This window comes from Bos indicus x Bos taurus, chromosome 21 (assembly GCF_003369695.1).
Source record: "Bos indicus x Bos taurus breed Angus x Brahman F1 hybrid chromosome 21, Bos_hybrid_MaternalHap_v2.0, whole genome shotgun sequence".
NCBI lineage: Eukaryota > Metazoa > Chordata > Mammalia > Artiodactyla > Bovidae > Bos > Bos indicus x Bos taurus.
In genome coordinates this window covers 30,724,230-30,746,157 of record NC_040096.1, presented here as the reverse complement: position 1 = coordinate 30,746,157, position 21,928 = coordinate 30,724,230, and the positions used below count along the sequence as shown (strand labels likewise).

Genomic DNA, 21,928 nt, shown 5'->3' with positions numbered 1-21,928 from the left:
GGGCAGCTTTTCAAGGATGGGGTGCAGTGCCTTCACCCTTCCATCTCCTTTTAAAATGCTGGTCATGAGCTTCTAAACTGATATGCATCACAGTAACCTAACCGGTTGGGTCCAAAATCACCACGGGCGCTGACTGCAGCCATGAAATTAAAAGATTCTTGCTCCTTGGAAGAAAAGCTGTGATAAAATTAGACAGCCTATTAAAAAGCAAAGACACTACTTTACTGACAAAGTTCCGTCTAGTCAAGTGAAGTGAAAGTGAAAGTTGCTCAGTCCTGTCCGACTCTTTGCGACCCAATGTTTTATACAGTCCATGGAATTCTCCAGGCCAGAATACTGGAGTCGGTAGCCTTTCCCTTCTCCAGGGGATCTTCCCAACCCAGGATCAGGTCTCCCGCATTGCAGGCAGATTCTTTACCAGCTGAGCCACAAGGGAAGCCCATCGAGTTAAAGCTATGGTTTTTCCAGTAGTCATGTATGGATGTGAGATTTGGACCATAAAGAAGGCTGAGCACCAAAGAACTGATACTTTTGAACTGTGGTGTTGACAGTTGACAGCTGATTCTTGAGAGTCCCTTGGACAGCAAGATCAAACCAGTCAATCCTAAAGGAAATCAACCATGAATATTCATTGGAAGGACTGATGCTGAAGCTGAAGCTCCAATACTTTGGCCACCTGATGGGAAGAGCTAACTCATTGGGAAAGACCCTGATGCTGGGAAAGATTGAAGGCAGGAGGAGAAGGGGACGACAGGATGAGATGATTGGCTGGCATCACAAACTCAATGGACATGAGTCTGAGCAAACTCTGGGAGATAGTGGGAGGACAGGGAAACCTGGCGTGCTGCAGTCCATGGGGTCGCAAAGAATCAGACACGACTGAGCGACTGAACAACAACCGGTTGTGACTTTACAGTCACAAAACTGGATGCTTGGGGCTGGTGCACTGGGACGACCCAGAGGGATGGTATGGGGAGGCAGGAGGGAGCAGGGTTCAGGATGGGGAACACATGTATACCTGTGGCGGATTCATTTCGATATTTGGCAAAACCAGTACAATATTGTAAAGTTAAAAAAAAAAAATAAATCCTATCAAAAGGATTCAAACTTGAAAAAAAAAAAGCTCTATTTCACTGAAAAAATTTTGAAGCAATACTTGCGGTCATCAAGTGTAGTCTATCTCAAAGTACAAATAAAGAAATTGGAACCCATCGGCAAGCCGGTTCTCCGTGGCCCCGCCCCGGGGGAAACCAAGGTGACCGGGGCGTGGCCTCTTCCCCTTCTCCCCGCCCATCCTCCTCCCCGCCCCGCGCGCGTTGAGGCAGAGGGCGCTGCGGCGTGCGCCTGCGCCTTGGGGACCGGCGCGATGTCCCGCCTCTTCGTGAGCTCATCACCCTGCGTCGCGGTCGCGCGGAAGCTAGCGTCAGAGGAGCCGTGGGGCAGTGCAGCCGGACGGTGAGGCGGTGAGTCGGTCCGCAGAGCCGTTGGGGGTGGCACTCGTCGGTGCCGATAACGGTCCAGCCTGGAGGGCGGGTGAGCGAGAGTGGGCCCGAGGCTACCTCTAGGAGGGTTTGCTCAGGAATGCCCCACGCCGCAGGGCCTGAGGATGGTGGCTTCCGTGACTCCATTTATTCTGGCTGACTCGCGGGGTGTGGGGTCTGAGGGGAGAGGGGAGGTGGCCTCATCTTGCATCCTGTGGATGTTTTGTGAAGCCTCGAGGTTAGGGCTGGTCTCAGTGTCGATAGACAGAACTGTCTTAACCGAAGTCTTCCAGTGGTAGGCCACTCTGTCTTTTTCGGTAGCGAGCTGGACAGGTACAGGCACAGGCTGAGTTATCTTTACTTCAAGTACCATGTAGTATTGCGGGTTACTGACCTCCCTGAGTACTTTAATAGGGGCATGTGTAGTGTTCTTTGGAAACATTGAGGAAGCAATGAATTCTGCCTGGGAAATGAGAGGAGAGTTCTCTAAAGAAGGAAGGTGACAAAAGAGGCTTTTGGCGTCCTCTTAACGCTGAAATTATTGTAGGATAAGAAACTGATGTAAAAGGTAGTGTGAAAGTGAAAGTCGCTCAGTCGTGTCCGACTCTGCGACCCCATGGCCTATACAGTCCATGGAATTCTTCAGGCCAGAATACTGGAGTGGGTAGCCTTTCCCTTCTCCAGGGGATCTTCCCAACCCAGGGATCGAACCCAGGTCTCCCGAATTACAGGCGGATTCTTTACCAGCTGAGCCACAAGATACTGTAACCTATACTATAAGCTTGTATCCGCCTTCTCCTGTCAAACTAACCTTGGGGGAGGTCCCTTAACCTCTCTTGAAGTCTCACTTTCCTTATGAGGAAAGTAGAGATTATAATAAGAATATCTATTAAATGAGATGAGAGGGTTCAATGAGCTAACCTACATGTAATATGTAAAACGGTACATCATGGTACCCTGACTCATGGTACATCATCAAACATACATTCATTGATAGAAGCATACCTTTATTTGAGGAGCCTGGCTTCTTGGAATTTGACATCTTGCAAACCTTCCTACTCTTGTTTCTCCTTGTTGCAGGGAATTGTTTCTGTTGCAGGGATGTGAGGCAGGATTTGGAAGGGCAGAGGGTTGGTGCCCAAGAGAGTTTGAATACTGTTTACTCCAGCGAAACTGGCTTGACCTCCTGCCTGTCTTTCCTACCCTTGCCAAGACACTGTTCTTGGGTCACAAATGAATTAAGCACTACCGCCTTGACTGAGATCTTCACAGGCAAAGGTTATTTAGAAATTGTTTGTTTTTTCTGTTATCCTTGGAAAACCTTCACAGTAGTCTTTTTGACTTTGCAAATTTAAAGCAAGTAACCTGGACATGGAAGCTTTAGATGTATGGTGTCCTCTGTCCATGGATAGAATTGAGGGGGCCATGAACTTGGATGAGAAGAAAAATTGCATCCTTATGTTCTCAAACTTCTAACTGAAATTTAGCATTTCCTTCAATTATAAATGTAGTCAGCAAACCAAGTATTAACAGGGTGACTTTGTCACCAATAGAAATCACACATATTTTCGTATCTTAGGATATTGTATAAGTTCATCATAACTTTGAAATTATGGTAGTTGTTAGATTTGCTGCTAAATCTTGTTATATAATGTGTAAATAAAGAATTACATATACTATCACAAAAACTAATTTTTGTATTTGGTAAAATTTTATTTCTGTATACAGTTGATCCTTACTATTCTCATGCTCTGTATTTCCAAATTCATCTACATTCTAAAATTTATTTGTAGCCCCAAAGCATCATTTGCAGCACTTTGTGATCTTGGACGTGTGCGAGGTGGTGAAAATTTTGAGTCAACTGACGCGCATTCTTAGCTGCAGTCGAACAAGGAAGCACTCTGCTTTCTTGTTTCAGTTATCATGCTGTAAACAAGTGTCTTTTTTTTTCAGTCTATTAGTGTTACAATTTTTGTATTTTTGTGGTTTTATTGGTGACTTCACTGTTTAAAATAGCCCTCCAAGCACAGTAGTAAAGCTCTCTTAGTGTTCCTAAGTCCAAGAAGACTGTGATGTGTCTTATGGAGAAAACACATCTGTGGATAAACTTCAAATGGGCATGAATTACGTCGCTGTTAGCCATGAGTTCAATATTAATGAATCGCCAATGTGAAATAAGGTGTCTTTAAACAGAAACATGCAGAAAATAAAGTTACTTACTGATCAGTTTCCCCAAATTTACCAGAGTCTTGCAGGAACCTAATATAGTGTCTGCCCGAGAAGCAGTGGGTCAGTGTTCACTAACTCAGTATTCAGTGACTTGATGGAACTTAACTCCCTGGAATAACGAGAATGGACTATACTTGGTTTCCTTTCTAATCCTATGTATTGTATGTATTTTAAAACATCCTGACAAGGGGTTTATAGGCTTTACAGAGCTACCTGGGGTGTGTGTGTGGGGGGGGGGGGGGGGGGGCTGGGCACGGAGGATTCTATAGCACACACACAAAAGTTAAGAAGCCTTATTATAGCTTTGGGGAGACATGTAGTCTCCCTCTAGCTCACACCCTCATTTACACTCCTGCTGGCTCTTATATGTGTTTTTGGCTGCAATCCCTGCATGGACCATAAGAACTTTGCTCCCCCATATTTGCTTGTTGAGTTTTTAATAAAATAATATTTTAAATTAAAAGATCCTGTGGTTTTATCTCTTGGAAAAGCAGCAAGGAGGGAGACTGGATCCTCTCTGTAGTCAACTTGAGAAGAAAATATGAGAGGTGGTAGGTATTAGTTGAGAAAGAACACTGTGCCACCTGGTAGGGCTTGTGAACAGGGACCCTGGGATCAATCTGTAGAAAAGTGTCAGGTCAACTCTGGCCAAGAGTTGCCTTACAGTCTTGATCCAGGGGAAGCTTCTATAGCCCTCTATCCTGATGGCCACCTCTTACTGAAGCCCTGGTGTTGTTTCCACAGAGCTGTCTGGCCTTTAGCCCTTCATCCTTGGTTAAGGAGATGACCAACCAGGTAAGGCCTAGGGAGAGGGAGAGTACCAGTTGGTCTCTTTGGGGGTTCGAGCCCAATACATTGTCTGGGTTTGTAGTCAGAAAACTAGCATCTGATTCCTGCTCTGCTTCTGAAAAGGAGGGTATCCTGGGCACCTAATTACCAGAGGGTTAGGTGACATTAGTAAAATGCACAACACTGAGAGAAGGGTAATTTTATTTCAGTCTGTACCACAGTTTACAAAGGGATTGAGGAAGCTTAAAAGAATTTGTACACAAAAACGAGAAAGGAAAATTAGGGAGAAACATGTCTTTGTAATAAAATTAGGGACAGAGTTAACAGGTTATTATGCAGGCTGTGTGGTTTTATACAACTACAAAAATTAAGCTGCAAACTGGACTCTGAGCTTCCTGGTGATCAGAGCAGGAAAAAGCACATAATTTATGACTCTTTTTTGGTGGGTGGAAGTAGTTAGAAGAGACTCTAGCTTCTTTAAGAAGTAATTGTTTTCTTTAAGAGACTATAGTTTCTTTAAGAACTAACATTACAAACCTTGCATGAGCTCACAGGAGGTCAGGCTGCAGCAAGGGAGGTACCTAACTCTGGTGATTATATCTGCTGGGGCACAAGGTGGTGAATTGGGGGGTGTTTTAGGGAAAGGATGGGACACATCTGAAATCTGACCATTGGTTTAATGTGTCTTCTGTTCTTTTTTAGTACAGTATTCTCTTCAAACAAGAGCAAGGTAAGCAGCTTGCCAGTTCAAGCAAATTCACCTGTGAAAAGCTGTTGCCCCTGGCTTAAGGTTTTTGTCACACTGACCAGACATGCAGTTCCAGCCGTACTCACTTTACATAAGAATTGGCAGGGGCAGCTGAAAACAAATACGCTTCAGAACAAACAACCAACAACAAAAAAAACCAACCACTAACTTAAAGAGCAAGAGGCAAATGATAGACTGCAGAACTCTGGGCTGAGGAAAATTTTTTCCACTTGAGGAAGGTGTGACTGAGCTTCCCGGCTATCAAAGTGAAAGAAGGAAACTCTGAGTCTCAGGACTCTGTTAATACCAGCTCACCTGGGGAGGTAAACTTGAGCCTGGCCATGAACACAGAGGTTCTCTTGGGAGCCTTTATTCAGGCTCCTCCACTTAAAACAAGTGTAGCGAGTCTCACAGAGGGCCTTTGACCCTCAATAATAGAGGAGGATTGAACAGGTGAATTTGTCAAGACCACTGAGTATATGGGTGGGCTAGGGGCTGTGCGGCTGTGGCAGTGGTGGGGATGGGAGAAGGAGGGAGGTTAGAGTCTGGAAAGGTAGCTGGCCAGTGACAGCGGACTTCATACCTGGAAAGGAGGGTGTGCAGGGACTATTCACGTGTGTCTCATTTCTTCACCACAGCCTAGATAAGTTATGTAAAGCCTGGAGAAATTTGTGGAATGCCTAATAAAACTCTTCCACTTTAAGTAGTGACATTTAGGTAGTCTGAAGTTTAAACCCAAAGCATTCTTTCAAGTTAGCGAGCGTAGGTATGGAGCAGCTAGTCAGCTCGTCAGTCAGCTACCTTGTATGCACCTAATGCCATCCAATGGCAAGCTGGCAGACTTGGGTCAGGTGGGGATTGTAATGGAAGCCAAGATGCTATATGTAACTCACAGCTGTTTAAGTTGAATGTCCTTGTATTCATGTCTTGGAAAGGTGTCCCTGAAGAATTGCTGCCAGGTGTGAAGAAAGCCTTCTTGTTCACTTGTTACATTTGTATTCGTATACCCGGTCTGCAGACCCACCAGTATGGCCCGCCAGATATATAGCTTACAGACTTAGAATTTAAAGTGGACTTTAGTTAGTAGGGAGTTTAGGTTTCTAGGTTAGAATACCAGCTCTGTCTCTTCGTAGCTTTTGACTTTGAGTGAGCTACCAGGCTTCTCTAAGCCTCTGATTTTTATCTGTAGCTGCTGCTGCTGCTGTTAAGTCACTTCAGTCGTGTCCAACTCTGTGTGACCCCATAGACGGCAGCCCGCCAGGCTCCCACCATCCCTGAGTGGGTTGCCGTTTCCTTCTCCAATGCATGAAAGTGAAAAGTGAAAGGGAAGTCGCTCAGTCGTGTCCGACTCTGTGCATTTTCGGACCTGTACTGTTTACAGTTGACCTGCCTACTGGTTTCCAAAGATCTCTTAGGAAATTACTCTTAACAAGTTGATCTCTTTTGGGGGGTGGGTTTCACTTGAGCCAAGTGAGAGCCATTCCAATCTAATGCATGTCAGACAGCATACTAAAGTAGAAAGGACCCTGGACTACTCCAGTACTGCTCCCCAACCTGGTAAACCTGTGATTTGGGGCAAGCGACTTCTTCAGAACCTCTGGTATTCTTATCTGCCTCCACTGTTCTAATAAAAGCTGTGTGGGAAAGCCATCTGCAAAACAGTAAAGCAGACACAGGTGGATATTACCTCAAAAATCTCAGAATTGGTGTAAAAATCTCAGTATTTCTGCTTTATCTTAGCACAATCAGTTTAGAAGTTGCATGAAGACTTTATATGAATGACTTTCTGTTCCAGCCCATGATGATGCCATCTGGTCAGTTGCCTGGGGGTCAAACAAGAAAGAAAACTCTGAGACAGTGGTCACAGGATCCCTGGATGACCTGGTGAAGGTCTGGAAATGGTGAGTGCTCTTTCCTCTACAATACAGCCTTGGAAGTTGGGGTTTTTCTTCTGGGCTCCCAAGTTAAAATCAGAAAAGTATTGACTATTATCTACGCAAGAAAGCAATGGCGATATGGTGGTATAAAAAGGCAGACTCTTTTTCTCACTTGTTTTCCTGTTATTCACCATTAAGGCCTTACAGTTGAAAGAAAAAAATGCTATGGTTAAAAGTTGGCCGCATTTGGTGTTCTGTGGCTCTTCATTTCCTCTCTTGATTCTGCATTTCACAGACCTCTGATAATGCATAGTTACAGGAGCCCAGAATTTCAGATGCCAGGTACCATGTGTTGTGTGTGAAGAAATCCATTTCTCTGTCCCCCATTGAAGGCGTGATGAGAAGCTGGACCTACAGTGGAGTCTGGAGGGCCATCAGCTGGGTGTGGTGTCTGTGGACATCAGCCACACCCTGCCCATTGCTGCATCCAGTTCTCTTGATGCTCATATTCGTCTCTGGGACTTGGAAAACGGCAAACAGATAAAGTCTATAGATGCAGGACCTGGTAAGAGTTTTACTCTTAGAGAGGATACTAGAGGTTTACAATCCCTTTTTGATATCTTTAGGGAGAGATGTATTTTAGTGTTTAGAAGTTTTTGGATTTGAGATTGGTAATATGGGTGTATGAACTGCATGTTCTGTAATACCTTCAGTGGGACTTGGACAGCACTCTAATCAAATACTAGTATCTCAGCAACTAAACATGAGTATTTATACTAGGAGATAAAGATAAGCTATAAATAGCCTTGTATCAGTTCTAGTTTTATTGCCAAGTGAATTTGGGTACTAAAATTATTTCTAAAAACTCATAGTTTTTATCACCCTTGAGTTTCAAATTGCTGACTTGGGATTGTGGACCTGTGTTTGAATGGTCCACAGGTTCTCTGTTTGCCATATTCTGAATTGATCTACTCGTCACCTTATAGAGGTCTAGAATGTAAAGCACTGTGTCCTCCTAGATCTGTGTCATGGTAATCTCAACTAATTATGATTAAAGTGCCTATTTCTAGTTTATGCTTGATACATGAAACTTCTAAAGAAACAAATAGATTTTTTTAAAGTTCTGTAGGACAGCATAATCTTGTCCATTAGCCTTAATAAACATCTGAAGTAATGGGAATTAATAATTTCAATGGGACAAGCAACATGACATTTCAGATTCCTTGTGGCCCTGTATTTACTTGTATATGAGCATATAGCTTTCATGAGCAGAGCCTGTTCTGCCAGAATGGGTGATGACTGGAAGGAGTACAGAGAGCCTGGTACCTCTCTGGCACACCCCTCCATGGAGTGATTACAGAACTGCTCAGTGCTTTACTTAACATAATTCCCTGGATTGGAGCCCCAGCATATTTGCTTCCCACCAGTTATGTTCAGTAGCATTCTATAGGTTGTACTTATTTTGGAAAGAATGATGTTCCCAGGGTTTTAAGGACTCTGTGTTGTCTGAAAACTGAGTTCATTTCCCCTCAGTGCCAGTATTTGACATCTCTGAGTCTTAACTGTTGGAGCTTTTTAAGGAAGACATATGTTGTTGTTGTTCAGTTGCTCGGTCATGTCTGACTCTTTGTGACCTCATGGACTAGCATGCCGGGCTTCCGTGTCCTTCACTATCTCCCGGAGTTTGCTCAGACTCATGTCCATTGAATACATATGTCCAGTTCCTATTTTGGATCCACTGAATCAGTTTTGGGGTGTGTGGGCCAGGATATGTATTTGAAAAAATTCACCCAAGCATTCTGACTCCCCATATAATTGTTTTTGCATGTGTCCTTGCCCTATTGTTATCTTTTACGAAGGACCTGGGTCCCCAAACTAGTGCACAAAGTCTGTTAAGCTGAGACGAGGAGGAAGAGGTGGATCTATTGCTGCCTCTTCATCTTGGGCACCTAAGCCCTCCCATGACGCTAAGGACACTGTGTGGCTTTGTAGCCCCGGGCACACCACAGTTGAAGAAATGAGTGCTGGATTGGTTCTAAGGAAAAGGATGAAGTCTGTACCCAGCTTGCCTTTCCTGACAAATAATATCTTAAGCTACATGTTGGTTCCAGTTGTGGCAAGTGATCATTGAAAGATTACTGTTAGGAAAGAAAAAAGATACTGAGATGAATATAAGATTGGATTTATTTTCTTTTTTGGATAGGAATCTTCATAAAACTATACCAGACCATTAAACAACAGTTATTTGAGTAAATAATAAAATCAAGCATTGCTACTGACAACTAAGGAGCAGCTCAGTTGAATTCACCTAAAGGTAAAACTAGTAAGTCTAGGTCTAATGAATTTAGGCAAATGGACATTTACATTATACCAGCCTTGAAAATATGCCTGGAGAATGTGAGAGGAGGAACAAAGTAGGAGGAAAGAGAAAGATCTCAGATCCTGAAGAAGAAAGGGAAGAAGTAGAAGAAAGGGAAGATGACGGGGAAGATCTTTCATCTGACGCCTCACCCAGGCTGTGGCTGCAGCAAACTGATGTTGAAGATGTCGAAGAAGAAAGTGCAAGCATAGGGGCCTCTCAACATCAGGTGGTTCAGGATGTCCCAGTGTAAAGAAGAGTTACTCTCTTCACTGATGAGGTGGAACTTAGTGATTAAAATAAATATTATGCAAATGTTAAAGTAAATTTTAGAGTGCAAGGTTAAATTGAGGAATAAAAATTCCTTCAATTTCGAGGAAAAGGACATTCACCACTAAAAGTTTTGTATTATCAAACAGCTAATAAGGGAAATGTAAAAGTAATTCAAAGTGATTTTACTAAACTTCAAGGAATCATAATCCGATTTTCTAATAACCATTATTCCTGTAAACTAATTATAATAGGAATAAGAGAATATAATCCTGTTGGAATAAATGGTATAGTCATTAGATAGATACTAAAAAGCAGCCTTGTGAGAGATTGATTATAATAAAAGCTTTTTTAGATCTTCTTGGTTGGTTGAGTACTTTTGAAGTTAATTTCCTTTTTGAAGCAAGTATTTCTTAAGTGATAGAGGTAAATTAATTACTACTTTGAGTATGTGTGTTAAGATTTGCAAGAGATTTTTATTTTAAAACTCACTCTGGTATATGGTACTGACCCATCTGTCCTGGGAGCCCCTATCTGCCATGAGTCAAGTTCAGGGAGACCTCTCTTCTGTGGGCTGAGAAGGGCTTGACCTCTTTGAGCCCTGCCCTAGGAGTAAGGAGAGTGACTGGGGAAGGAGCCTTTCCTCTCCCTTTGATCTTACAAGCACTGGGCAGGTACAGGAAGGGCAGGACTTAGGGAACGTTCCCGTATAAGACTGGCCACGGGCAAAGGGACCTCGACCAGCGCTGGACAACTGGACTGTTCCTTGCTCTCTAGGCTCTGACCCCAGAGGCTCCTAAAGCTCTTTGAGATTGCCCATGAAGAGTTTCCCACATAACTGAAAAGAGAAATGCTGAAATATCTTCAGTGGTCCAGATGGAAGTATAAAGCACATGTGCTTACCCAGGCTGCCCAGGAGTCTGGAGACCTTTACACAGAAGCACTGTAATACAGAAATAGCATCTGAATAGAACCTTTCAAATCAGGTTGTGTGATGTAACTTAAAAACCAGTTGATTAAAAAAGCAACAACAATGCCTCTTCCCAGGCCTTATTCTCTTGCTAATTTGTGATAAATACTTTGTCATATTATAGTTTTATATAAGAATATTTCTGGTACCTCTTCATTTATTTGCAGCTTATTGAGGTAGACATTCACCTCTATAATTACACTCTGAAATCAACCCATTATACAGTTTTAACAAGTTTTAGTAAATTTCCACAGTTGTGTAGCCATCACTCCAATTCAGTTTTAGAACACTTCCATGTCCCCCACATGTTCCCTCATGCCCATTTATAGTTAACCTGTGCTCCCACCCTCAGCCTCAGACAACCACTGATCAGCTTTCTGTCTCTATAGTTTTGCCATTTTGAAAGATTTCACATTAAGTGAAATTGTATTGTCTTACATATCTTTAGCATAATGTTTTTGAGGTTTATCTATCTTGTAGTATGTATCAGTAGCCTGTTCCTTTTTATTGCTTAGTAGTAAGGATTCGGTTATAGGGCTATTCCACATTTTGTTCATTCATTCATCAATTGATGGATATTTGGATTCTCTCCAGTTTTTGAGTATTCTTAATAATGCTGCTGTGAGCATCCAGGTTCAGTTCTGTTCATGAAGATGTGTTTCCATTTCTCTAGAAGTGGAATTGCTAGGTATTATGGTGTGTGTTTTCACTTCTTCAAAGTAGCTATACCATTTTATTATATTCCCACCAGTGTACGAGGATTTAGGTTTCATTACACCCTTGCTTTTTTTTTTTTTTTTTTTGCATTTCTTTTTCTTGGGGGTGGTCTTGATTCCTGTCTCCTGTACAATGTCATGAACCTCCATCCATAGTTCATCAGGCACTCTGTCTATCAGATCTAGTCCCTTAAATCTATTTCTCACTTCCACTGTATAGTCATAAGGGATTTGATTTAGGTCATAACCTGAATGGTCTAGTGGTTTTCTCCACTTTCTTCAATTTCAGTCTGAATTTGGCAATAAGGAGTTCATGATGCAAGCAACAGTCAGCTTCCAGTCTTGTTTTTGCTGACTCTATAGAGCTTATCCATCTTTGGCTGCAAAGAATATAATCAGTCTGATTTCAGTGTTGACCATCTGGTGATGTCCATGTGTAGAGTCTTCTCTTGTGTTGTTGCAAGAGGGTGTTTGCTATGACCAGTGCGTTCTCTTGGAAGAACTCTATTAGCCTTTGCCCTGCTTCATTCTGTACTCCAAGGCCAAATTTGCCTGTTACTCCAGGTGTTTCTTGACTTCCTACTTTTGCATCCCAGTCCCCTATAATGAAAAGGACATCTTTTTGGGGTGTTAGTTCTAGGAGGTCTTGTAGGTCTTCATAGAACCGTTCAACTTCAGCTTCTTCGGCGTTACTGGTCAGGGCATAGACTTGAATTACCGTGATAGTGAATGGTTTGCCTTGGAAACGAACAGAGATCATTCTGTCATTTTTGAGATTGCATCCAAGTACTGCATTTCAGACTCTTTTGTTGACCATGATGGCTACTCCATTTCTTCTGAGGGATTCCTGCCCAGAGTAGTAGATATAATGGTCATCTGAGTTCAATTCACCCATTCCAGCCCATCTTAGTTCACTGATTCCTAGAATGTCGATGTTCACTCTTGTCATCTCCTGTTTGACCACTTCCAATTTGCCTTGATTCATGGACCTAAAATTCCAGGTTCCTATGCAATATTGCTCTTTACAACATTGAATCTTGCTTCTATCACCAGTCCCATTCACAACTGGCTGTTGTTTTGTTTGGCTCCATCCCTTCATTCTTTCTGGAGTTATTTCTCCACTCATCTCCAGTAGCATATTGGGCACCTACTGACCTGGGGAGTTCATCTTTCAGTGTCCTATCTTTCTGTCTTTTCATACTGTTCATGGGGTTCTCAAGGCAAGAATACTGAAGTGGTTTGCCATTCCCTTCTCCAGTGGACCACATTCTGTCAGACCGCTCCACCATGACCCATCCATCTTGGGTGGCCCCATACGACATGGTTTAGTTTCACTGAGTTAGACAAGGCTGTGGTCCATGTGATCAGATTGGCTAGTTGTCCGTGACTGTAGTTTCAGTCTGTCTGCCCCCTGATCCTCTCTCTCAGTGCCTACCGTCTTAGCTGGGTTTCTCTTACCTTGGACGCAGGGTCTCTCTTCACGGCTGCTCTAGAAAGCTCAGCCGCTGCTCCTTACCTTGGATGCGGGGTAGCTTGAGCTGAAATCAAGATTTCCAGGAGAAATATCAATAACCTCAGATATGCAGATGACACCACCCTTATGGCAGAAAGTGAAGAAGAACTAAAGAGCCTCTTGATGAAAGTGAAAGAGGAGAGTGAAAAAGTTGGCTTAAAGCTCAACATCAGAAAACTAAGATCGTGGCATCCGGTCCCATCACTTCATGGCAGATAGATGAGGAAACAGTGGCTGACTTTATTTTTCTGGGCTCCACAATCACTGCAGGTGGCTATTGCAGCAATGAAATTAAAAGACGCTTACTCCTTGGAAGAAAAGTTATGACCAACCTAGACAGCATACTCAAAAGCAGAGACGTCACTTTGCCAACAAAGGTCCATCTAGTCAAGGCTGTGATTTTTCCAGTGGTCATGTATGGATGTGAGAGTTGGACTATAAAGAAAGCTGAGCGCCGAAGAATTGATGCTTTTGAACTGTGGTGTTGGAGAAGACTCTTGAGAGTCCCTTGGACTGCAAGGAAATCCAACCAGTCCATCCTAAAGGAAATCAGTTCTGAGTGTTCATTGGAGGGACTGATGTTGAGGCTGAAACTCTAATACTTTGGCCGCCTGATGCGAAGAGCTGACTTGTTGGAAAAGACCCTGATGCTGGGAAAGATTGAGGGCAGGAGAAGGGGACGACAGAGGATGAGATGGTTGGATGGCATCATCGACTCGATGGACATGGGTTTGGGTGGACTCCGGGAGTTGGTGATGGACAGGGAGGCCTAGCGTGCTGCGGTACATGGAGTCGCAAAGAGTCAGACACGACTGAGTGACTGAACTGAACTGACACCCTTGCTAACATTTTGTATTGTTCTGTCTGTCTACATTTTTAGTGAAAAGTTAAGAAACCCTTACATTAAATTGGTATAGAATTAATATCTTTACAACATATTAATGTTGGGCATATTAATGTTGGGCTTCTGACTGAAGCACCTGAGCAGTGCAACTCAGTGACTTAACAGCCGTTAAAGATGACATAGTTCATGGAAACCTGTGTGAGGAGATAGGAGACAGTGATTCTCCAGCTTAACAAGGGTCTCTGAATTTCAGGCCATGCTATGCCCATATTAATACAGTTGATATCTTTACAATGTCCTGTTATGAATCAGGACACTATTCCTCCAATTTTAAAACATGTATCTTTTGGTAAAGCTTTAAAGTTTTTAAAATTAAGGTCAGATCTTTTCTCACTATAGTTTTTCCTTTTTTTCTGTTCAGTGGATGCCTGGACTTTGGCCTTTTCTCCTGATTCTCAGTATCTGGCCACAGGAACTCACGTGGGAAAAGTGAACATTTTTGGTGTGGAAAGTGGGAAAAAGGAGTATTCTTTGGACACAAGAGGAAAATTCATTCTTAGTATTGCATATGTAAGGAAATATTGCTTTGTTTCTATCTGATTCTTTCAGTTTCCTCTTCTAGCCTGTTGTATTCCTTGATAAACATTCTGCATTGGTCTCACTAGGAAGCTGCTGGCTTTGTTTGCCAGTCAGCCAGTTAGACCTGGAACCAGCAGATTACTTGTGTTTGAGGGGGGATGGCTTAACAACATGGAGTTTCAAATGATTTTCGTATGTTCTCTACAGAGTCCTGATGGGAAATACCTGGCCAGTGGAGCCATAGACGGAATCATCAATATTTTTGATATTGCAACTGGGAAACTTCTGCATACGCTGGAAGGTGTGGTTCATCATTTTGTGCAAACTGGGTTATCAGATCACAAAGGAAGACTTACTCTTTCATTAAAATGCTACTAAATGGCAAATGAGCCTTAGATTTGCAAAACGTCACTGTCAGTTGGAAATCTGAAATGCCTCTAAGGTTCACTTTTGTCACTGTGCTGCTGCTGCTGCTAAGTCGCTTCAGTCACGTCCGACTCTGTGGGACCCCGTAGATGGCAGCCCACCAGGCTCCCCCGTCCCTGGGATTCTCCAGGCAAGAACACTGGAGTGGGTTGCCATTTCCTTCTCCAGTGCATGAAAGTGAAAAGTGAAAGTGAAGTCGCTCAGTCGTGTCCGACTCCTAGCGACCCCATGGACCACAGCCCACCAGGCTCCTCTGTCCATGGGATTTTCCAGGCAAGAGTACTGGAGTGGGGTGCCATTGCCTTCTCCATTTGTCACTGTAGTTATAACCTAGACATATTAGTTTTTGTACCAGTGTTTTAAATGCTTATTTTGGTGAACAGGCTTACTTTTTATTTATGTGTTAATATATCCTAGCTACATGAGTGTCATATTTCTGTTATGTTTGACTCTAAAGAACTTTGTGATAGGAAAATAGCCCCTTTTTGTCGATAGTTTGAAGGTAAATGAAAGTTCTGTGCCCACTGGTGACCTCTGGGCAGGGGGATGGGATGGGATACTAGGACAGGGGAAGGGCTGGAGAGAGGCCTCTTCAGTGCATCCTTTACCCTACAAGAAGGATTTGGTAGGGAACTAGCATCCTGTTTGTTCAACATGCAAATCAGAAACAATGCATATTTCCATGTTTGGCCATATCTGTAGGGGCAGAGGAGTTTTGTCTAAGCAATGTATCCTGAGGTCCAGTTGGTCAGGGAAGGGATCTGAGGAGTAATGACTCCCAGGAGGAGGAGCCTGCGTTTTGTGCATGTTTCTAGAGCATTAGAAAGAAGGGTCCAGTCTGTAGCTCGCGTCTGACTGAAGCACTGAGCAGTGCAACTCAGTGACTTAACAGCCATTAAAGATGACATAGTTCATGGAAACCTGTATGAGGAGATAGGAGACAGTGATTCTCCAGCTTAACAAGGGTCTTTGTGAATTTCAGGCCATGCTATGCCCATTCGCTCCTTGACTTTTTCCCCGGATTCACAGCTCCTTGTCACTGCTTCAGATGATGGCTACATCAAGATCTATGATGTGTAAGTTACCTGTTGGGTTTCAACACTTCTCTCTTAATGTCAATGCCTGTTTGTCTCTTATCACTAGGAGGAGCCCTAGCAACTGAGCTGCTCCCTCTTTATGTCTAGGAAAGACATGTGTTCAGGTCCTGTCCCTGCTTTGAGCTTAGGATGTTACAGAGGAAGACGTGCGTGGGTTACCAACTAGAATCAGCTACTTGCTACTTCTTTTCCAGCATCCTGTCTCTTGTGGGGCACGCTGGTTTTAAATTTTTTTAGACAGGTGAGTAGTGTACAGATGAACAGATGGAGCCATGGGCTGTAGCTAGCTTGAAGTAATGATGAAAAAATTAGAACATTTGTTTTCTGAGGGTGTGACGTTCTAGAAGGCATTCTTCTGCCCTAGTTAGGGAGTTGTCTGTTTATAAGCCAGCTTATAGCAGGTCTAGATAAGGGAGCTTTTTTGTTGGTGGTTTTTGACTGCAGGTATAAAGGTGAGTTAGTTAATCTTCAGTTGACAGCTCACTTTCATTGTAAGCCTATGCACGGGCCCTTTCTCTTTTTCTTTTCTCCTTTATTTCTCAGTCCCCACCCTGTTCCCCACTGAGGTCTCCCCTATAAGGTGTTTGATGTGTGTCCCTGATTCTTTGACTCAGTACTGCAGTGTGCCTGGCTTCTGGCTTCCGAATGTGGCATTCTGATCCACTGGGTGCATCCCTTACCCTTCTCTGTGCCCCAGCGATGGGTGCCACACCATGACCATCCACGTGCATGTTACTTTGTGGGCCTATGAGAGTTTTGCAGGAGTTTAAACTTGGGAGATTTTGGACAACAGAAAGTTGTCAAATAGACATGGAATTAGAACTGCAGTTTCTGGAGTTACAGCTGAATGAGCTGTTAGGGTCCAAGAGAAAATGCCTGTCTCAAGTTGTGCTTGCTTGTCAACAGCAGGGCCAGTATAAATACTAGCAGTTTCTTAAGTGTTCAGCTCTCTTTAATAAGGCTTTCACTGTTACAGTTTCATCATCTTCCCAACTACTGGTGAGGTAGCACAGGTTAAGGTCCCAGTCATATTGCCGACGAGGAACCCAAGCTGAGGTGGTGGTTTGGCCAAGGTGCTGATACTGAATGAACACCTGGGACTTTTACCTTCTCATGGTCCCCCAGCTTTCTACTGAGGCCACCTCTCCTCTTAACTGGGGTCTGCTCTACTCCACTGGCTTCAGGGGTGAAACTGCTGACCTTAGTCAGGTCTTAGGATTGTTCTCCTGCCATAGGTGATTTGATTTCACTTTTTTAAAAAGTGAAAATGACTATAGTCATTAGACCTGTCTTATTCTTGGTTAAGTTAAAAATGGTCTGTCCAAGTCACACCTGTTGTAAAAGAATACCTTTTGATACCTTCCTTAGACACAGGCACTGGCTCCACATGGAAAGGACGCTAGGTGGGCAGGGCTCAGAACCTGCAGCTACTCTGAGATGGCTCTTTGCCTGCTGGTTCTGTTTCCTCACCTTAGGAATTGGCTTGCTGAGCCTTCTTTATTTTGAACTGCTAAACTCTGCTTGTTTAGGATCCTATTTTTGGCTCTTGTAGGCTCTGACATATTTGGGGTTAATGCTATTGAAGATTTTGTTTCTTCAGTATGTGATGCTACTTTAGTGAAAAGAGAATGTCTATGTTAATACTGTCATTTCAAGGATAGCAGATTTGGTCCAATTAAATGGACACAGTACACCTTCCGTTTCAGTGATTATATTCCAAAAGTTAATGTCTCCATTTTATTTGAAACTTTCCCATTTCAGACAACATGCCAACTTGGCTGGCACATTGAGTGGCCACGCATCCTGGGTGCTGAATGTTGCATTTTGTCCTGATGATACACACTTTGTTTCCAGGTACTTATGACTCTTATCAGTTCCTAAAATGTTAGGAAGATGAAGACGGTCCTCTTGTATGAATTGCCTTAAAATTTGAAGATGGTGTGACTCTTTTCTCATTCAGGTAGCCTTTGTTTCCTGTAGTGTTTTTTAAATTGTCAAGTTAATTGGTCTTAGCTGGAACAAAGATGGATGCTTTTGAGCAACTCAGTTCTTATTTCTTCCTTATAAATCTAGGCCTCTACCTACAGTAGGTAGGTATCCCTTATAAGGATACCTGTGTTCCAATAGTAACTATAGATATGAACATCTGTAAAATTTATGCTTCGAGACCCCAATGTTGTTTAGGCCCAGGATGGCCAAGACAGTTGAAAAACAGGAGGTGCATGGCTTAATAGCACTGCACAGAGGCTTATAGAAGACTCTGAGAGCCTTTATTTTGAAGCTTTAACCAGTCTCCCTCCCATCCAGAGGGAGCCTCTCATCTGAGACTCCTGACAAGGATATTTAATATGAGGGCCAAGCAGATCAGAAGTTTGGGGAAATAGCTGCTCTGTGAGTGGGGAATGCCAGCCAGTTGTGTCAACATTCTTGACCACCTTTTGGGGACCAGGTCAGCCGCTTGTACACACACACGCACCAAGGGGGCCTCTAGGTAGGTTGAGTCAAGGAGTGTGGAATTTTTGGTCAGATTCTTTCCAACTTCACACCAGTCTGAAAAGTTTTCTGATACTGATGTTTCCTTTTTTAAAATAGTTCATCTGACAAAAGTGTTAAAGTTTGGGATGTTGGAACAAGGACTTGTGTTCACACCTTCTTTGATCACCAGGATCAGGTATGGCATAATTAACATTTAAATTCCTTTGTCTTTGGATTGCTAGCATTGTCTGACTGCTATGCCAGAACTCACTCATTTTCCTAACCTCCCTGCTGAGGTTGTCAAGATTGGATGACCCTCAGAGCTGAGCTGCTCTGATTGCTTGGATGTCCATCCAGCCCGTGTTCCAGTGGACACTCTGGGGTGCAGAGGCTGGGGATGTGTTGTCAGCCTGGAAACCCACAAGGCATGATACGTACCCATGATATGGGTAGACCGGAAAACTTGCGCTAGCTGCACAGCCTTTGAATGACTTCTTCGAAACATGTTGCAGCAATGCCTAGGGCATGCCTGGGCCTTTTTCTGGGTACAGCTGGGCCATGGCTGTCTCGGGAAGGACCTGCTTCCTCAGGAGTTTCCATTCCATCCCACAGCCGTCACTTTCTCTTCTGGAGCTGCCCAAAGAAGTGATGTGGTTTTTTTTTTTTTTTCCTTTGAATATATTTGAAGCCAGAAATTCTTAACAGGGTTGTTTGACTTTAAAGATATTGGTAAATTTTATTTCAGCCTTTAAATTAGGAAAAAGAGGCTCTCTTCTCACAGGAGTCTTCCGGTGAGATGAATGTGAAATGTTAAGGCATTCTAGGGCAGGGCTTCTGAGTCTTTAATGTACCCTGGGGATCTGGTAACAATACAGATTCAGTAGGTCTGGCCTGCGCCTAAGTTTCTGTCCCAAGTTTCAGGTGAGACTAGCACTGCTAGTTCCAACCACTTTTGAATAGCAAAGGTCTTGGGGAAGCAGTATAAAAAATAAAATACCCATGGCAGTATAAAGTCATCTTTTATTAAGTATGTATTTTGTATGTTCTTAGGATGGTCTCATAGAATCTCTTTGGAATGCATTTTAAAGTTAACAAATGTTCATGCTTTTTTACACTTAATCTTAACATTGTTGCCAATGAAGTTGAGAGGATTTAATCTTGACATTTCCCTCCTGGATTTAAACATTGTACTCGGGAAGGAAGTCCTGGCTGGCTATGTTGCTTTCTGTGAGTGTCAGTGTGTGGTGCGGTCCTCAGAGGAAGACATTTGGAATGGATATAAAGCCATCACCTGGCCCGCTCACAGCGCTGAAGTGAGGGCTAGAACACCCACCTCAGGGATAGAGTGACAGGCTTGACCTGATGAAACTCCTACCACATCAGTTCTGCCTGGGAAGGAGGTGTGAATGTGTTAATTCAACATGTAGCAAATGAAATCAATGACTTGCAATACCAGGTTGTCTAGCTCCTGGGGACAGGCAGGTTTCATAGGCCTCTAATAAGAGAGTGAGAATTACTGAGGTAGGTTGTGGGCACAAGGAGGTGGACGAGGAGCACAGTTTGTAATTATCCCTGTAGGCAGTGACCTCAGGGTAGCTGTGGGGCCTTTTCCTTCCTGGAGACCTGGGAACCCGTGCTGGTCCCTCGTGGGTTCCATCTTCACAACATTAGGTCACTTCCTCGATTGTGAATCTTTGAAAGGTTTGTGAATACCTTGATTTATGTTTAGAAATGAATTATCTGGAGTTGGGAAGTGAGTGTGATGATAATTAAACAGTAGTAATAGAAGCTGCCTGATTAAAGGAAAAGCCCCATTCTTACTGTTGAGAAAGCATGAAAACACCCTCATCCTATTGTTTTTCTGGATTCAGTATAATGAGAGTAGGGTAAGGGTATTTGTTCCTAAAGAATAAAGGTGTTAGTAGAACTTTTTCTCTTTTTATTTACAGGTCTGGGGAGTAAAATACAATGGAAATGGCTCAAAAATTGTGTCTGTTGGAGATGACCAGGAAATTCACATCTATGATTGTCCCATTTAAACATCAACATTTTCCAGGCTAATGCTACAGAGAGAACGTATAGATTGATTATAACATTCCTTACCTTTCTAGCTTGTTAATATAGCATTTATTAAAAAGTTTATCAAAAACAAATTTTGTAGATACATATAAATCTTTTCATGTTTTATTGGAAATGCCATTCATAGTTTAACATAAAGTGTTCTTAATACAAACACTCATGTTCTTCAACAAGCTTCTTTCTCATTTGCCCTGTTACTAATAGAGCAGTAAGAGGAGTTGTCATCATTCTGTGACAGTGAGTACTGCCTCAGGAAAGAGGACATCCAGGCATGTACTAAACTCCCCAGGATAGAAATTTAGGCTCACCCTTCCAGGGGATGAGCCGTGCAGAGGCTGTGATAGGAGGCTAATCTATTTTAGAATGTGATCCTGAAAGAAACAGGTTATTTGACTGGGTGGGAACATTCTTTAGTCCTGTCTGAGCATTCTTCTATTTGGTAGATTAAAAATGCCCCGTGCCACACTCTTTTTCACCCTGTTAATTTTAGAGAAGCCTGTAACCTGCTGGTGGTGTTTACAGGCTCAAGCCTGTACCTACTCTGGTTGGCCTCCAGCCCTGCTTCAGTTACCCCAGAGCTCCTACACCTCAGTTTTCTCAGTGGCCCACTTGAGACGTGGTCTGCACGTAACAGGAGAGGTGTAAGTAGCTAACACTCCGAAGTTTGCTGCTTTTTACTGATCGTAACTTCATATGCTTCACGTCAGGTCCTGTGCTTTCCCTCCAGACTCCCCACAACCCTAAATCAAGCCCATCCTCTCTTCTCTCTCCTGCCTCTGCCTTGTTCACCTTCCTGTAACTGAGGCAGGAAGTGGACAGGCCCCCAACCAGAGTAAAGCAATTGGAGATTCATTCCCTGTGGACTGAAACTCCAAGACAAGAAGAGCAGGATAATTAAGGGAGGAAACCGGGCCCTGGTCATACCACATATTTCTCATTCTCCAAGTCAGGCGACCTCCCTGACCACACATGCACAGAAAGGCTCCTTGGAGGTCAAAGGGGAGGGATGTCAAGGGATGTTGTACCCATAGCCTCTTCAGTAGACTCCATCTTGGCTAAGAGATGTGTGCACACACAGAGGAAGATCCTGAGATACACCAAATATGGACTGTGAACCGGGCAACTCCAAATGACTGGCCAAAGGAAACCCAGAAAAATGCCCCTTAAAAGGCATTCAGCCTGTCCGGAGAGTGTGACTCAGGGACTCTCCTCTGAGTCTGCCCATGTATCTATCTACACGTACTGTACTTCCCCCCCACCACCAGCTTTTTACTTGCTTTACTGTTTTTTGCCTTTGTGGAAATTCTTCTCTGTAAAGCCAAAGGGCCAGGGCCCCTTGCATTGACCTCTGGTCCAGTGGTTAGGATTTGGTGCTCTCCCTGTGTGACCTGACCTCAATCTCTGGGAACCCAAGCCCCACTTCAAGATGCTGCAGCCTGAGGCCACCCGAGATCATATCCACACAGCCCTGGCCAC

At 43.4% G+C, this 21,928-nt stretch overlaps 1 protein-coding gene across 2 annotated transcripts; it reads left to right on the top strand.

Moving 5' to 3' along the window:
* The first annotated feature begins 1,373 nt into the window (after positions 1 to 1,373).
* WDR61 (WD repeat domain 61) lies at positions 1,374 to 20,608 on the top strand. Of its 2 annotated transcripts, none has more exons than XM_027521904.1 (11): positions 1,374 to 1,463; positions 4,455 to 4,505; positions 5,202 to 5,229; positions 7,043 to 7,148; positions 7,517 to 7,689; positions 14,218 to 14,366; positions 14,583 to 14,676; positions 15,784 to 15,877; positions 17,660 to 17,752; positions 18,491 to 18,569; positions 20,323 to 20,608. In XM_027521904.1, the coding sequence occupies exons 2-11, from the start codon at positions 4,494 to 4,496 to the stop codon at positions 20,410 to 20,412; spliced, it is 918 nt and encodes a 305-aa protein (XP_027377705.1). In that variant the 5' UTR covers positions 1,374 to 1,463; positions 4,455 to 4,493; the 3' UTR covers positions 20,413 to 20,608. The 2 variants fall into 2 exon arrangements, with proteins under 2 accessions (XP_027377705.1, XP_027377706.1); XM_027521905.1 differs by having other exon boundaries at positions 1,399 to 1,533; positions 20,323 to 20,526.
* Positions 20,609 to 21,928: the final 1,320 nt, after the last annotated feature.